Raw genomic sequence first — 17,903 nt, 5'->3', positions numbered from 1 at the left:
AGGGATCTGGAGGAAACAGTGCATGGCTTCATCCACCCATTGAGTTTCCTTCTCTGAGATTTCCTCTTCCAAATGAGTGGGTATGTATGGGTAGAGATACCCATATTCTTCTGCCACTTTCTTTATTATTATCCGCTGCAACTTTGACAGCCGAGGCAGGGTTTTGTGCTCCCCATATCCGGGTAGAACCCGGGTGTCTGGGGCATGCTGAACTGAGCACCCAGTGACCACATCTGGCTTATGATCAGGCTTGATGTTAGGCATGGGCATGATGGGGCGGCCTTTGGGAACCCTTTGAGCCCAACGATCTTCCTCAAAAGATCAGGAAATGCTGATCAGCAGGGCTGCATTGGCAGACAGCTTGATCTCTACATTAGCAGCGACAACAGGGGGAACTTCACTCTCTTGCACATTACTCATTTGTTCCTCATCGCTATCACTCCACTTCCCGGTGCAAGACAACGTATCAGAAAAGAGTTCAGATAGACCCTCAAACGTAATGTCTGACTTTGTAATAGTAGAGCACTCTTCGGCTGGGATATAGTTGCACTTGGCCCTCGCTTTAACTGGCACAACTTTAGCATCCCCTTTAATGGCGACTGGCATCACCTCCCCTACGGGCACCCTACTCTCACTCCTCACTGGCTTACCCGGTTCTGGTACTTTCCTCCCGGGTGGCTCGGACATCAAGGCGAGCAGCTGGGCCCAACAGCAGCCTCAAGGAGCGGTCGGGGCACTGGGTCCTGGGGTAGTCACCGATGCAGGGTTAGCAGCTTCCTGTACGACTCTGGTGATGGCAGGTGGGCTTTGGATATCACTCCCAGCCGGGATAGCGACGTTCCTGTCCCAGTCAACTTGCATTATCCGCAGAGGTTGAGTTGGGGAGACAACCTCAAACAAGTGCTCTCTGCAGCGTCCACAGACGATCCAAGGCCTCAACTGCGTGGTCAGGCCGGAACATTTCCCACAGATCAGTCCCAAAACCTTGTAGCCTCCAGCCATATACAGGGTAAGCTTACCCATTCTGTGTATACTGCACTCCGGTGTCAGTCAGGACATGTTTCGCATCGCTCGGACCGAAAATAACACCCGGAGCATATTTTTTCCAATCCGCCATATCTCCTATGAATTGCACCATCTTCTCTCCAACCCACAATCGGATACACGTGGCAGCACTTCCTTATCTTCCTCTGCAGAGTGGGAGCTCCTTCCCCTGCCAATGGATTGGTGCGGATGTTCTCTGAGAACTGTGGCGTGCCAAAACTGTACTAGAGTCCATTTTGGGGTCTATGTTAACCCTCACAGCGCTGACTGAAAGTGTCAAAAGACCAGGCTGATCCTTTCCAATGAGTATGAGACTTGTTGGTTTTTCCCCACAGGAGACCCTAGGTAGTTGCAAGAATAATTGACAGACTCCGAGACTTCAATAGGAGGACAGCCATGCAGGGAAAGGCATCCAGCAAGATGCCACATCTGCATGTGTAAGGATGCTGTCTCCTATGACAACAGTCTTTAACAGCTCCTAACTCAAGTTGTAACAGTTCCTTCACTTCTACTACAATCACTCCTTGTAGTTCTTTAGATTACTGAGCTCCCAGTCTCTCTCATTAGACTAGATGATTCACTGCCACTGAATCCCTTGAGCTCAAGAATCATGATCTTTATTCTAAGCAAAAAAATTGTGATTCTCATTTTACCCAGAATCGTGCAGCTCTACATCATGCTATTAGAAATATTTGGAAGAGACATTGGTCTTTTCTTAAAACTCACCGCATCTTGGTCCCCTTACTCTCGGACATACCACAGGTCCTTTTTAAAAGTGTTCCCTCTTCAAAACATAAAATAGCTCCCAATGTTCTAGACCCCCCACTGAGAACTGTAGCATTTGTCGTATTTAAGTTAGGCTGCAGAAGGGTCACATCCTTTCAATCTAATGTTAGGTTGAAGTCATATTCCATCAGATCTTTTATCACCTGTTCTACGCATAATGAGGTTTATTTATTGCAGTGCCCTTATGGCCTGTAATATGTGGGCCGGACTTTGCAGGCCTTACATGTACGTTTAGGAGAACGTGGCCAATATTAAGAAGGGTTTTCCCAGGCCACAGTGTATCTAAGCATTATGCACGGGTGCGCAACAAAGACTCTTCGGGCACCTAATTTTTAACTATTGACAAATATGTTCCACATTGGAGAGGAAGCTTTGTCAAAAGGGAAATATCCAAATTATGAACCAAGTGGATCCATAACTTGAAGGTATTTTCACCTCATGGGTTGAACATTGAGTGGAATGTCAATGCATTTATTAGTAATAGTTGATCCACTTAAATGTCTGTGTTTAAGCTTTCTTTTTTATGTTATATAATAATTCACTATGTAAAGAAGGACCACAGGAACTAATTTGGAATATTTTTTATAAACGTATTGCATAAGGCTACAGTACCCTGGATAAGAGGGCAGGTCATTCCCTAAACGTATAAGAGCTCTCATGATAAGTATGCCCATGGGACTTTGAAGGGGCTGCACCAACACAAATCAAGTCAGTAAAAAGGACATTTTTTATTCATATACATGGTTAAAATCATATTAAAATACATGAAATATTAACCAAAATTAATGATAGCATAGTGGCATATATACATATAAGAAAAGCCAATAGATAGCCCGAAGCTCAACACGTTTCGTAAATAAGTGTTCACTTCTTCAGGAGATAATGGTGTTCAAAGCAGTATCTGCAGAGAGACCAATGTTAATTTTGGCAGCACATTTTAATTTAGTTTTAGTCTTATGCCGCGTACACACGGTCGGACTTTCTATCCTACTTGGTCCGGCACACTTTCCGACGGACTTTGTCCGCCAGGTGCGCCGGACTTTAAAACGGACGGACTTGCCCACACACACCCGGACTTTCCGGCGGGCTAAGTCCGCCCGTCTTTCCGACGGACTTTCGCCGGAGTTCCGGCGGACTTTCAGAATGAACGGACTTGCCCACACACGGACAAGTCCGTTCATTTTGAACGTGACTCAGGTGCGACGGGACTAGAAAAGGATGTCAATCTTGCCGCTTTTATCGGCGAGATTGACACCTTGCGAGCCCCGTCGCGGGGCATACCAGGCCCTTAGGTCTGGTATGGATTATAAAGGGAACCCCCCTACGCCGAAAAAACGGCGTGGGGTCCCCCCTAAAATCCATACCAGACCCCGATCCGAGCACGCAGCCTGGCCGGTCAGGAAAGGGGGTGGGGACGAGCGAGCGCCCCCCCCCCTCCTGAACCGTACCAGGCCGCATGCCCTCAACATGGGGGGTGGGTGCTTTGGGGGAGGGGGGCGCCCTGCGGGGCCCCCCCACCCCAAAGCACCTTGTCCCCATGTTGATGAGGACAAGGGCCTCTTCCCGACAACCCTGGCCGTTGGTTGTCGGGGTCTGCGGGCGGGGGCTTATCGGAATCTGGGAGCCCCCTTTAATAAGGGGGCCCCCAGATCCCGGCCCCCCACCCTATGTGAATGAGTATGGGGTACATGGTACCCCTACCCATTCACCTAGGGAAAAAGTGTAAGTAATAAAACACACTACACAGGTTTTTAAAATATTTTATTAAACAGCTCCGGGGGGGGGGATCTTCCTCCGGCTTCGGGGGTCTTCTTCCGGCTTCGGGGGTCCCTCCGCTTCATCTTCTCCCGGCGTCCGGTTGGTTCTTCTCCGCTCTCTTCTCCCGGTGTTCCTGTTCTTCGGCCGGCTCCTCTGCTGTCTTCAAGTAGCTCTCTTGCCAGCAGAGGTCCGGACTTCTGGGCTTCTGGGCTTCTGGGCTTCTCTTCCCCAGATGTTGACACGACGCTCTCTCCTGCTGGACTGCTCTCCGAGGGCTGCGTTGTGACTTATATAGGCGGAGACCCCGCCCCCTTTTGATGTCACAGTCCCTGGGCATGCTGGGACTGTGACGTTTTAGGGGGCGTGGTCAACATCACCCAGTGACCACGCCCCCTAAAACGTCACAGTCCCAGCATGCCCAGGGACTGTGACATCAAAAGGGGGCGGGGTCTCCGCCTATATAAGTCACAACGCAGCCCTCGGAGAGCAGTCCAGCAGGAGAGAGCGTCGTGTCAACATCTGGGGAAGAGAAGCCCAGAAGCCCAGAAGCCCAGAAGCCCAGAAGTCCGGACCTCTGCTGGCAAGAGAGCTATTTGAAGACAGCAGAGGAGCCGGCCGAAGAACAGGAACACCGGGAGAAGAGAGCGGAGAAGAACCAACCGGACGCCGGGAGAAGATGAAGCGGAGGGACCCCCGAAGCCGGAAGAAGACCCCCGAAGCCGGAGGAAGATCCCCCCCCCCGGAGCTGTTTAATAAAATATTTTAAAAACCTGTGTAGTGTGTTTTATTACTTACACTTTTTCCCTAGGTGAATGGGTAGGGGTACCATGTACCCCATACTCATTCACATAGGGTGGGGGGCCGGGATCTGGGGGCCCCCTTATTAAAGGGGGCTCCCAGATTCCGATAAGCCCCCGCCCGCAGACCCCGACAACCAACGGCCAGGGTTGTCGGGAAGAGGCCCTTGTCCTCATCAACATGGGGACAAGGTGCTTTGGGGTGGGGGGGCCCCGCAGGGCGCCCCCCTCCCCCAAAGCACCCACCCCTCATGTTGAGGGCATGCGGCCTGGTACGGTTCAGGAGGGGGGGGGGCGCTCGCTCGTCCCCACCCCCTTTCCTGACCGGCCAGGCTGCGTGCTCGGATCGGGGTCTGGTATGGATTTTAGGGGGGACCCCACGCCGTTTTTTCGGCGTAGGGGGGTTCCCTTTATAATCCATACCAGACCTAAGGGCCTGGTATGTCCCGCGCTCGCCGCAATAGGAAAATTTGTTTTTCCTATTGCAGCGAGCGCGAGATGCAATACCCTGCCCTCGTGTCGTATCTGGTCCGTCGGACCAGCATACACACGAGCGGGCTTTCCGTCGGACCAGCACACACACGAGCGGACTTTCCGCCCGAAACTGAGTCTGGCGGAAAGATTTAAAACTTGTTTCAAATCTAGGTCCGGCGGGCTTTTGGGAAGAAGTCCGCCGGAAAAGTCCGCCGCCGCCCACACACGGGCGGATTGTCCGGCACACTCTGGTCCGCCGGACCAAGTATGCCGGAAAGTCCGACCGTGTGTACGCGGCATTAGTCTTTTGACTAAAATGTTATTTTAGTTTTAGTCCCATTTTATTCATCTGCAATTGTTTTAGTCGTATTTAGTCGATTAAAATTTCCAGTACATTTTAGTCGATTAAAACTTATTTCAGTCATCTAAAATCAAATTGATTTAGTTAAATTGTAGTGCATTATTTAAGCTTTTCTCTACAATTTCCAAACTCATTATATACTCCTGAAGTGAAAAATCAAATATGTTATTATTTATGGTATTAAGGTTTGAACGTGCACTACAGACACAGATTTAGTCGTTATATAATGTCTTTATTTATGAAAAGTTTTGTTACAAGAATATTGCTTTTTTGACAGAAGTGTAACATTAAAAAAAAATGATGCCACCATGCAGTGCACATTTGCATACAATTTAACAGTTCAAGAAACTGAACAGGACACAGCAAAACATTTAAGCAGCTACAAGCACACAGCACACAGCACAGGCATCGTCATTGGCAGTCTGGCACAGCATAAGAAACCAATAGGAATAGCAAATAGATAATCCCAAAACTCCATGCGTTTTGTGAAACAATGTTCACTTATTCAGGAGATAACGGTGTTCAAAGGAATATCTGCAGAGAGACCATGTCATTAATACACCATAACAGGCCCAGACTGGGACAAAAAATAGGCCCGGGCATTTTGGATTGAGCAGCCCATGACATGTTAACCGGCCCCTTCCCCACTCTCCACCCTGACAGATCCCCTGAGAGAGGGAAGGGGGGAACCCAGCAGAGGTGTGGAGGGGGGGGTGCGACCAGGAAAGAGCATGGGGGTTGGAGAGCACAGGGAAGAACCTTGAGAACATGGGGTGGGGCGAGAGCACAGGGGAGAGGCAGAGAACACAGGGAGGAAGAGGAGAGCACAGGGGGGCAGCGGAGAGCATGGGGGGAGGTGGAGAGCCCAGGGAGGACAACGGAGAGCATGGGGGATGTGGACAGCACAGGAGGGCTGGCGGAGAGCATGGGGTGATGGGAAGACCGGGAAGAGCACAGGGGGGAGTGGCGGAGAGCATAGGGGGAGGTGGAGAGCATGGGGGGAGGTGGAGAGCACAGGGGGAAGCGGAGAGCATGGGGGTAATGTGGAGAGCACGGGGGGGGTGGCAGAGAGCACGGGGGGGTGGCAGAGAGCATTGGGGAGGTGGAGAGCATGGGGGGGAGGTGGAGAGCATGGGGGGGAGGTGGACAGCATGGGGGGGAGGTGGACAGCATGGGGGGGAGGTGGAGAGCATGGGGGGGTGGAGAGTATGGGGGGGAGGTGGAGAGTATGGGGGGAGGTGGAGAGTTTGAGGGGGAGGTGGACAGCATGGGGGGGAGGTGGACAGCATGGGGGGGAGGTGGAGAGCATGGGGGGGAGGTGGAGAGCATGGGGGGAGGTGGAGAGTTTGAGGGGGTGGCAGAGAGCATGGGGGGGAGGTGGAGCGTATGGGGGGAAGGTGGAGAGTATGGGGGGGTGGCAGAGAGCATGGAGGGAGGTGGAGGGCATCGGGGGGAGGTGGAGAGTATGGGGGGGTGGCAGAGAGCATGGGGGGAGGTGGAGACTATGAGGGGGTGGCAGAGAGCATGGGGGGGAGGTGGAGTGTATGGGGGGAGGTGGAGAGTATGGGGGGAGGTGGAGAGTATGGGGGGAGGTGGAGAGTATGGGGGAAGGTGGAGAGCATGGGGGGTGGCAGAGAGCATGGGGGGTGGCAGAGAGCATGGGGGGTGGCAGAGAGCATGGGGGGAGGTGGAGATTATGAGAGGGGGGGAGGTGGAGAGTATGAGGGGGTGGCAGAGAACATGGGGGGTGGCAGAGAGTATGGGGGTGGCAGAGAGTATGGGGGTGGCAGAGAGTATGGGGGTGGCAGAGAGTATGGGGGTGGCAGAGAGCATGGGGGGTGGCAGAGAGCATGAGGGTGGCAGAGAGCATGGGGGGTGGCAGAGAGCATGGGGGGTGGCAGAGAGCATGGGGGGTGGCAGAGAGCATGGGGGGTGGCAGAGAGCATGGGGGGAGGCAGAGAGCATGGGGGGGAGGTGGAGAGTATGAGGGGGTGGCAGAGAGCATGGGGGGAGGTGGAGTGTATGGGGGGAGGTGGAGAGTATGGGGGGAGGTGGAGAGTATGGGGGGAGGTGGAGAGTATGGGGGAAGGTGGAGAGCATGGGGGGTGGCAGAGAGCATGGGGGGTGGCAGAGAGCATGGGGGGTGGCAGAGAGCATGGGGGGAGGTGGAGATTATGAGAGGGGGGGAGGTGGAGAGTATGAGGGGGTGGCAGAGAACATGGGGGGTGGCAGAGAGTATGGGGGTGGCAGAGAGTATGGGGGTGGCAGAGAGTATGGGGGTGGCAGAGAGTATGGGGGTGGCAGAGAGCATGGGGGGTGGCAGAGAGCATGAGGGTGGCAGAGAGCATGGGGGGTGGCAGAGAGCATGGGGGGTGGCAGAGAGCATGGGGGGTGGCAGAGAGCATGGGGGGAGGCAGAGAGCATGGGGGGGAGGTGGAGAGCATGGGGGGTGGCAGAGAGCATGGGGGGAGGTGGAGAGTATGAGGGGGTGGCAGAGAGCATGGGGGGAGGCGGAGAGTATGGGGGTGGCGGAGAGCATGGGGGGTGGCAGAGAGCATGGGGGGTGGCAGAGAGCATGGGGGGAGGTGGAGAGCATGGGGGGAGGTGGAGAGTATGGGTGGCAGAGAGCATGGGGGGTGGCAGAGAGCATGGGGGGTGGCAGAGAGCATGGGGGGGTGGAGAGTATGGGGGGTGGCAGAGGGCATGGGGGGAGGCGGAGAGCATGGGGGAGGCGGAGAGCATGGGGGAGGCGGAGAGTATGGGGGAGGCGGAGAGCATGGGGGGTGGCAGACAGCATGGGGGGTGGCAGACAGCATGGGGGGTGGCAGACAGCATGGGGGGTGGCAGAGAGCATGGGGGGAGGCAGAGAGTATGGGGGGGAGGTGGAGAGTATGGGGGGGTGGAGAGTATGGGGGATGGCAGAGAGTATGGGTGCGGTGGAGAGCCCTGCGGGAGCAGCAGAGAGAAGCAGGATAGGAGGATCGGTGGGGGTGGCTGCATATAGAAGAATCATTTTCTCCATCTTCCTCCTGAAGTCTCGGAATGCCTGCTTCTCCTCTACCTCTCACAGGCATTCCGATACTGCAGGAGGAAGATGGAGAAAATAATTGTTCTATATGCAGCCACCCCCCACCGATCCTCCTATCTAGTTCACAGGGGAGGCTGAACTTACGTTTTCTGTTCCGGCAAGTCTCGACATAACACCGGCTCCAAGGTGTCTGCTCTGGCTCCTCCCCCCGGCACTGACGGCTGACCTATACGTGCGGCCGTTCAGCCGTGGTGAGGCCGAAGGCGTCTCATTTAGCTCCTCCCCCCGGCGCCGATGGCTGAGCTCCGGGCGGCCGCGGAGAGGCTGGATAAGCGGCACAAGCTCAAGCCTTGGGCCATGCAAGGACTTGCAGCCTGGCGGCCCCAGCGGCCGCGGCCCACCGGGCAAATGCCCGGTTTGCCCTATGGCCAATCCGGGCCTGCACCATAATGAAAAACATATAAAAAAAAAGAAAGGAGGAAGGATAACATAAAGACACTTTCCAAAAAAAAAAAATTTATAAAGGTGATGAGCAATAAAAACCATAACTTACCCACCAATCAAAAAACATGTTTAAAAACGTGTTTAACATAAAAAAAAAAGGGGGTGCAATGAAGGGTGCAACAGGAAAAGCTAAGGAAAGGCAGAGTACCACCAAACAAGGGCCATACAGCAGAGACCAGAATATGAGGGTCCACAAAGGAAGTGGACAGCTGCAAAGAAGTATCAAAAATAAAATAGATAGATAATAATTTTTATTTTTGATACTTCTTTGCAGCTGTAAACTTTCTTTGTGGACCCTCGTATTCCGGTCTCTGCTGTATGTCCCTTGTTTGGTGGTACTCTGCCTTTCCTCAGCTTCCGGCTCCCAATTAAACTTCCTCCATGGTGCATGGTGGTGTTTTTGTTTATGCTAGAGAAGAATTTCTTATTTTTATACATGTTTTTTGATTGGTCGGTAATGGCTCGTACACACAATCAGAAAATCGTACGAAAAATACTGCTTTTGAAGCAATCATACGATAATCTGATCGACGGTACACAGCTTTCGAGAGCCGATCATGACAATTCATGCAAAATTATCCGATGGGACAAGCATGAAAAATTCTCTCGTACGATACCAGATCGTATGATTTTCGTTTAATCTGTACAGTTTTTGTTTGAAAATACAATACCAATACACTACAATACATTACATGACCTCTGTACGAAATTTTTTGGAACTTTAGTAAACTCTTAATTTTCGATATGAAATTAGTATGCAAAAAAAACCAGACGATCATTCGTCTGATAATCCCATTGTGTGTACCAGGCATTAGTTATGTTTTTTATTGCTCATCACCTCTTTAATATTTTTATTTTTTTTGGAAAGCATCTTTGTTATGCTCCCTCTTTTTTTTATATGCTTTTCATTATGGTGTATTAATGACATGGGGGTTGATTTACTAAAGGCAAATCCACTGTGCACTACAAGTGCACTGCAAGCGTAGTCGCTGTAGAACCAAGGGGAAGCTCTGCTGATTTCTATAATCCAATCATGTGCAAGCAAAAATGCTGTTTTTTATTTTCCTTGCATGTCCCCCTCAGATCTACAGTGACTGCACTTCCACGTACACTTGTAGTGCACAGTGGATTTGCCTTTAGTATATAAACCTCATGATCTCTCTATGTTAATTTCGTCAATGAAAACCTTTCTGTCAAAATTTTTGTTTTGTTTTTTACAGTGACAAAAACAAAATGAAAAGTATACCACATTTTCGTCCACTGACGAAAACTATGACAAAAATAAATTCCATTTTCATTAACGAACTAAAACAAAACAAAAATGTGAGGCAGGGACGTTTACCCTCGGAACGTCCAGTTTCCACTGCGCTTTTTCTGCTTCCGCTCCCAGCAAGCAAGCAAGCGAGTTGAGTTTGTAGCTCCTCAGACCACCATCCAGAGCACTGTATAGCATTACAGGCCTCCTCAAACCACCATCCAGAGCACTGCGGAGCATTACAGGCACTGTCCAGAGCACTGTGCAGCATTACAGATCTCCTCAGACCACTGTCCAGAGCACTGTGGAGCATTACAGGCCTCCTCATACCACTGTGCAGCATTACAGGCCTCCTCAGACCACCGTCCAGAGTACTGTGCAGCATTACAGGCCTTCTTAGACCACTGTCCAGAGCACTGTGTAGGATTACAGTGAATGGCAAAAGCTCATATCTTTGCATGACCTACTGCTGCCTTTTGCGGAACATACTAAAACCCTCCAGTGACACCATGTCCATATCCCTGGCTGTCCGTGCCCTCTTTGATCTACTCCTTGAGGACTTTAAACAGAACACTAGCTACCAAGACCTTGCCACAATTGCACAGGGGATGAAAGAGAATGTAAACCAGCGATTTGCTTCATTCTTAGATCTAACTGATGTGTTCTCGCCACGTGCAGCAGCTGTCCCTTGTTGATGAGGTGGATGAGGTGGATGCTTAAAAAAAAAAGGAGTATGCCGTAAGAAAATCCACATTACCCCACACACACAGAGGGTATTCAGTGTCACAGATGACCTCTCTAGAGGCCGGCAGAATAGAGCAAGGGTCATTTTGGTACCAAGTGCTTTCATTAAAATGAATCAAAACAAATAGAAGTGTTTTATTCTCCAGGTATTTGTATTTATTACATAAGTAATACTTGTGGGCTGTGCTTATTGCGATAGGAAGAATCAATATTTTCAGCAACAGTTTTAATTGTCAATTAAAAGCATTGACAAATTTGACAGTAGAGGTAAATAGAAAAATAGATCAGTAACTGTCAAAAAGGGCAGCCTTACGTCGGGTTCCTGCCCCTAGTAGTCTTTTTAGTGTGATATTTACCTCTATTGTCATTGCGAAGAGAGAGAGGAGTTGATAAAAAGTGGTGACTGTTATATTCCACACACTAATGGCATTATTGTAGACTGTGCACTTTTTATTTGAATGTATCTGAGAATTAGAACTGTTGAAATAATAAACTGACAGTAAATTCATAGTTGCCAACAGTCCCGATTTTCCCGGGACAATCCCGACTTTGGGACCCTTGTCCCGATTGGAGGCTGTCCCGAATCGGAATTTTGCCCAGGGAAATCGGGAATGTTTGCATTTTAATTTTTTGGGCAGCTGGCTTCAGCAAAATGGCCGCCGGCGCCGCCGCTACATTGTTCCCCCTTGTGTTCAGTGGAGGGAGGAAGGCGGATCAATCCGTGCAGCCAAATAATCGGCTTCTCTCTTTACACTGAAGCCGGGTTTAGCTGCACGGATCGGCCCCTCCACTCTCCACTGATCACATGGCGCCGGCGGCCGCTCATGCCGTGTAAGATGTTCCTTCTGCTGTAATGGACGTGCTGGGGGGCGTTATGGGAGGGGAGGGTCTGCAGTGAGGGGGTCTGCAGTGAGGGGGGTCTGCAGTGAGGGGGGTCTGCACTGAGGGGGTCTGCACTGATGGAGGGGGGTCTGCACTGAGGGGGGTCTGCACTGATGGGGTCTGCACTGATGGAGGGGGGTCTGCACTGAGGGGAGTCTGCACTGAGGGGGTCTGCACTGAGGGGGGTCTGCACTGAGGGGGGTCTGCACTGAGGTGGGTCTGCACTGTGGGGGTCTGCACTGATGGAGGGGCGTCTGCACTGAAGGGGTCTATACTGATAGATGGGGGGACTGCACTGAGGGGGTTCTTTATTGAGGGAGAGGGGTCTGTACTGAGGGGGTCTATACTTATGAGGGGGGTCTACACTGAGGGGGTCTAAACTGATGGAGGGGGTCTGTACTTAGTGGGGGGGTCTGTATGAGGGAGGAGGATCTATACTGCTGGAGGGGCGGTCTGTACTTAGTAGGGGGGTCTTTACTAAGGGAGGAGGGTCTGTACTGAAGGGGGATCATAGTTGGTGGAGGGGAGGTGACACCAATTTTTTTCCGCACCAGGTGACACCAGCTGTAGTGACGCCACTGGCTCTTGTCTCTGCAGCAATTTAACTTTAATGTACAGGAGGGGGTTAACTATATACAGGAGGAGGGGGATAACTATATACAGGAGGAGGGGGGGTTACGTATATACAGGAGGGGGGTTAGCTATATACAGGAGGAGGGGGTTAACTATATACAGGAGGGGGAGGGTTAACTATATACAGGAGGAGGGGGGTTAACTATATACAGGAGGAAGAGGGTTAACTATATACAGGAGAGGGGTTAACTATATACAGGAGGGGGGTTAACTATATACAGTAGGGGGAGGGTTAACTGTGTACAGGAGAGGGGAGGGTTAACTATATACAGGAGGGGGTTAACTATGTACAGGGGGGGGAACTATGTACAGGGGGGGAACTATGTATAGGGGGGATACTATGTACAGGGGGGTAACTATGTACAGGGGGGTAACTAGGGGGAGAGGGGAAACTATGTGCGGGGGGGTAACTATGGCTCTGCCTGGGACACTGATTTAAGGACTGAGGCTGGGAACACTGGTGTAAAGACTGACTGTGCTGGGGGCACCTGATGCAAGGAGGGACTCTGCTGGGGGCACCTGATGCAAGGAAGGACTCTGCTGGGGGCACCTGATGCGAGGACGGACTCTGCTGGGGGCACCTGATGCAAGGAGGGACACTGCCGGGGGCACCTGATACGAGGACGGACTCTGCTGGGGACACCTGATGCAAGGGCAGACTCTGCTATGGACACCTGATACAAGGACAGACTCTGCTGGGGACACCTGATGCAAGGACGGACTCTGCTGGGGGCACCTATTGCAAGGATGGACTCTGCTGGGGACACCTGATGCAAGGACAGATTCTGCTGGGGACACCTGATGCAAGGACAGACTTTGCTGGGGGCACTTGATGCAAGGAAGGACTCTGCTGGTGGCAGGCGACATGGCTAGTGACACACTCACTGATCCCACTGATTCGGCATTATGGTGAGTTGAATGATTTTATATTACGGGATGATTGAAGCGCTAACACCAGGTGTTTGGAGTATCTTTATCTGCTGATTGTTATACTTTCAAGAATACACATATTTCTATTGTGTAGGATCTGGGGCTGCTGTCCATTCATTCCTCTCTCCCCCTTTCCCTCTCCATCCCTCATTCATCTGACTCTAACCACACCCCCTTTGGGTCACACCCATTTAAGCCACGCCCACTATTTCACTAAACCACGCCCATGTTTCGCACGCCACAGGTTTCTTTTTTATTGCTATGCCACACCCACAAACGTAGGCCCCACCCCCTAATTATTATACGGCTCCACCTACAGCCAAAAAAGTGTCCCACAAATTTTTTTTGCAGTGTTGGCAACTATGTAAATTGATTCTTATTGTAGAAATAAGCATTACCCTCGAGTATTGGTTTCTTATGCTGTGCCAGACTGCCAGTGACTGTGCTGTGTGCTGTCTGCTTGTAGATGCTAAAATGTTTTGCTGTGTCCTGTTCAGTTTCTTGAACTGTTAAATTTTATGCAAATGTGCACTGCATTGTGGCATCATTTTTTTTTAACGTTACACTTCTGTCAAAAAAGCAATATTCTTGTAACAAAACTAGGTTTTCTTAAATAAAGACATTTTATAACGACTAAATCTGTGTCTGTAGTGCATGTTCAAACCTTAATACCATAGATAATAACATACTGTATTCGATTTTTCACTTCAGGAGTATATAATGAGTTTGGAAATTGTAGAGAAAAGCTTAAATAATGCATTACGATTTAACTAAAGCCATTCGATTTTAGATTACTAAAATTAGTTTTAATCAGCTAAAATGTACTGGAGATTTTAGTCGACTAAATACGACTAAAACAATTGCAGATGACTAAAATGGGACTAAAACTAAAATGGCATTTTAGTCAAAAGACTAAGACTAAAACTAAATTTAAATTTGCTGCCAAAATTAACACTGGTCTCTCTGCAGATACTGCTTTGAACTCCATTATCTCCTGAAGAAGTGAACACTGTTTTATGAAACATGTTGCGCTTTGAGAATACCTATTGGCTTTTCTTATATGTATATATGCCACTATGCTATCATTAATTGTGTTTAATATTTAATGTATTCTATTACGATTTTAACCACGTATATGAATAAAAAAAATATTTTTTACTGAATTGATTTGTGTTAATGAAGATCCCTCAAAGTCCCATGAGCATTTTTTATAAGAATTTATATATATATATATATATATATATATATATATATATATATATATATATATTCTTTTATATATAAATTTATTTATTTCATCCTGGGATTTTTTTCCGGTGTTATAATGCCTATTATGGCCTTGATTTAAATAATTAAGTTTTTTTATTTATATTTTCTATGGTCTTTTTGGAATTTTTATATTGGGGTGCAATTTTTTTATATGGCCACAAGATAGCTTGTTAGGGCGCATGCTCTATTATGAAGTCTTACCATTCAATTACATTGTATTTAAATCAAGTGGTACCGAGTCACGGCTTTCCGGGCCCCTGATGACATCAATCATGACAAAACGTGCTTAGGGTGGAACCGGCTGTCGCAACGTCACCACATTCTGCATGTTCCCACATTGCATAGTAGAGTTTGGAGTCTCGGCTGAGACCGATTGCCATACACCGTTTTTAGTGCTTTTTACTGTGTTTTATTACAATAAAGCATCCTAAAAGGATTTTATAGTATGCAAACCTGGTGCTCTGTTTTTTCTTCATTCCCAGGGACCATGAGGGGTGGAGAACCTGTGCGAGGAGGCCTGAGAGCAGACTCTTGATTCCAGCAGTAAGAGTTTACTCACACAAGCGTTCCTTGACTCCTCTTTGACAGAGAGTCACACATCTTCTAGTAAGCCGAAATCTTCAGTGGGTGCAAGGGCACATAGTGTTCTTCTTCAATAGGTGGAGCTGGGAGACGCAGAGATTTAATATGATACAGTTTGCATTCAATATATGGGTGTTGGACTTTTTTTTTTTTTAAAGAAAACAAGTTTATTTGGAAGCAATTAAAACATATTGGCACAATACATGTTATGCAATACAGTATGAGGATACAAAATAAACACAAACAGGTACATTATCCTGAATATCCAGGGTACTATGTAGTTTGTCTTTGCATCTAGTGTCCAACTATATTCTCCAGATAAGTATTCCATCTCCCTACACCATGGACTCTTTTGGGTATCCGTCATTTTGCAGTGTACTACGATTCCTATATGTGACTTGAGGAGACGCTTGATTCGCGTAGTACGTTCAGGTGTAATTGCCTATTCAGAGCATGTATCTGGGACGTCAAGCAACCTATCCCAGACCTTGTTATATTTGGCAGGACAGCCCCTGTGCCGGTATATAACTTTCTTGTATGGTAGATTTGAATTTATTTCCCCTATCCAAGCCTGGACAGTGGGGGGGGGGGTATTTCGCATCAAGTATTTGGCTACTAGCTTCCTAGCGCTAAAAAGGGTTTCATATAGGAAGGTGGCTAAGGATTTATCAATCCTTCCCATCACCCCCAATGGGAGTTGTGCCCAGGATTGGTTCGAGTTTTTTAGATAGGCGAATAGCAGTTCTATGTTATTGGTAATATATTCTAGTGGCTCTCTGGTGATCTGTGTTCCTAAATATTGAATAGAGGACACCCTGTGCAGTGGGAGGGATGCAGCATCGCCAGTTGGAGGAGATAGGTCTAGGGGTAGGATTTGTGAATTAGACCAGTTTATGCGCAGTCCTGAATGTTTTCCGAAATCATCGATGGTCTGGAGGGCAGTCTGTAGAGACAGGTCTGTGTCCTCCAAATAGATGAGCATGTCATCCGCGTACATGCTCACTGTTTCCACTAGAGAGCCCAGCCGAAGACCATGGATGTTCTAAGTGAAATGGCGAGTGGTTCTGCAGCTAGGGCGTACAGTAGTGGGGATAATGGGCAACCCTGCGGGGTCCCTTGCTCAAGAAGGAAGGGGTCAGACATTCACCTGTTTACTGCCACACGGGCCTCTGGGGAGAATTATAGCAACTTTACCCATTTGACAAAATTGGGATTGAACCCGAAGCCTTTCAAGCACTCCCAGAGGTATCCCCATTCCACAGAGTCGAACGCCTTGGCGGCATCCAACACTATCACTGCTCTGGTACCCACTGTCTCATGACACGCTTGGAGATTCATATGTAGTCAACAGATATTCATGGCTGTATTTTTTCCGGGCATGAATCCCGTTTGGTCAGGATGGATAAGGGATAAAATGATTTGATTAAGGCGAGTGGCTAGTACTTTTGCCAGTATATTTATGTCTACCTGGAGCAGTGAGATTGGACCGTAGGAATCCGGGTATTGGGGATTATTGCCTGGTTTGGTAAGTACAATAATCACCACTTGACGAATAGATTCGGATTCAAATATATGGTTATAAAGCTTCAGAAGTTCAGGGATCAATACCTCTGAATATGCTGCGTAAAAGTCTAATGGTAGGCCATCCTGACCAGGGGCTTTAGCGGGCGCAAGAGATGCAATTGCCAATGCAATCTCATCCGTGGTGAGGGGGGCCTCTAGGTCTGTTACCTGGGTTTCAGATAGCTGAGGGAAGGGTATAGTTTACAGAAAGGCCTGGGTCTACTGTGTAGTGACATCTACTTGGGAGGAGTACAAGTTAGCATAGTATGAGCAAAATGCCGCAGCCACCGACGATGGGTCCATTATAGGTGTATTCTGTGGATCCAGCTAGGATACCACCACCTGTGGCCTAGTATCTTGATGGGCCAGGTATGCCAAAAGCTTTCCCACCCGCTCTCCCTGTTCGAACACTCGTTGCCTCGAGAAAAAGTGTTTCTGTTTGGCTTTTTCATAGTGTAATTGATCGACTATACGCGTTTGGAGCTTGGGTGTCGAGGCATTGATCGGTGTGGGGTCTGACAAAAATTCGTTTGTTACAAACACTAGTCTGTCTGAGGCCCGCTGGAGCAGTAGTTTGGAGGAAGCCTTCAGTCTATTTATGTGTCTGGACAGAGTAGAGCGGAAATGTAGTTTAAATGCTTCCCATATTAGGCCTATAGACGCAGTACCTCGATTTGTATTAAAATAGAACTGCCATTCCCTCTGTATGTCATCTTGATTGTTTAGGGCTGACAACCAGAAAGGGTGAAGGCGCCAAGTACGTGGCCATGCTTGGGGTGCGAGGCGTAGAGAAGCCCAGCATGGAGCGTGGTCAGACAGGGATCTGGTGTGGTACCCTGAGTCCTCAAGCATGGGGAGTAAAACGTCCGAGATCATGATAAAATCTATATGGGACATGGAGGAGTGTGTCGCTGATAAACATGAAAAGGCCTGAGTGTCTGGGTATATATAGCGCCATGCGTCTGTCAGTGAGAATTCTGTCAATGTGCGGCTCAAGCGGGTGGTGTTGGGGAGTTGGATAGTCTGGCTCAAGTGTAGTCTGTCTTTAGTTGGATTTAGTATCATATTAAAGTCCCCAAGCCAAATGGCTGGGATTGCAGGGTACTGTGCCATATATAAGAATCCCTCATTTACCACATTAGAGTTGTAAGGCGGGGGAACATAGTAGGCCAGAATAAGGTATTGCGTACCATTTCAATTCCAAATTGGGTTGTTTTAGCAATGAAAATGGAGACGCCACAGGAATAGGGTGTGTGGGTGGCATGGTATGCCCATCCTATCCATGGGCGTTTA

General features: G+C 49.0%; 1 protein-coding gene across 7 annotated transcripts in view; it reads left to right on the top strand.

Moving 5' to 3' along the window:
- Window positions 1–15,255, top strand: part of LOC141129101 (uncharacterized) — a 170,907-nt gene extending 155,652 nt beyond the window's left edge. For 2 of the 7 annotated variants that reach the window (XM_073616894.1, XM_073616895.1), the window contains one exon: window positions 14,948–15,251. In XM_073616894.1, coding sequence (XP_073472995.1) covers window positions 14,948–15,000 — 53 coding nt within the window. In that variant the 3' untranslated portion in view covers window positions 15,001–15,251. Of the gene's footprint in view, window positions 1–14,947 lie in introns of all 7 variants that reach the window. The other 5 variants (XM_073616897.1, XM_073616896.1, XM_073616893.1 and 2 more) reach the window with 4 other exon arrangements.
- The last annotated feature ends 2,648 nt before the right edge of the window (window positions 15,256–17,903 follow it).

This window comes from Aquarana catesbeiana, linkage group LG02, assembly GCF_042186555.1.
Source record: "Aquarana catesbeiana isolate 2022-GZ linkage group LG02, ASM4218655v1, whole genome shotgun sequence".
NCBI lineage: Eukaryota > Metazoa > Chordata > Amphibia > Anura > Ranidae > Aquarana > Aquarana catesbeiana.
Note: the sequence above shows the minus strand (reverse complement) of the source record. Positions and strands in the feature narration are given on the sequence as shown.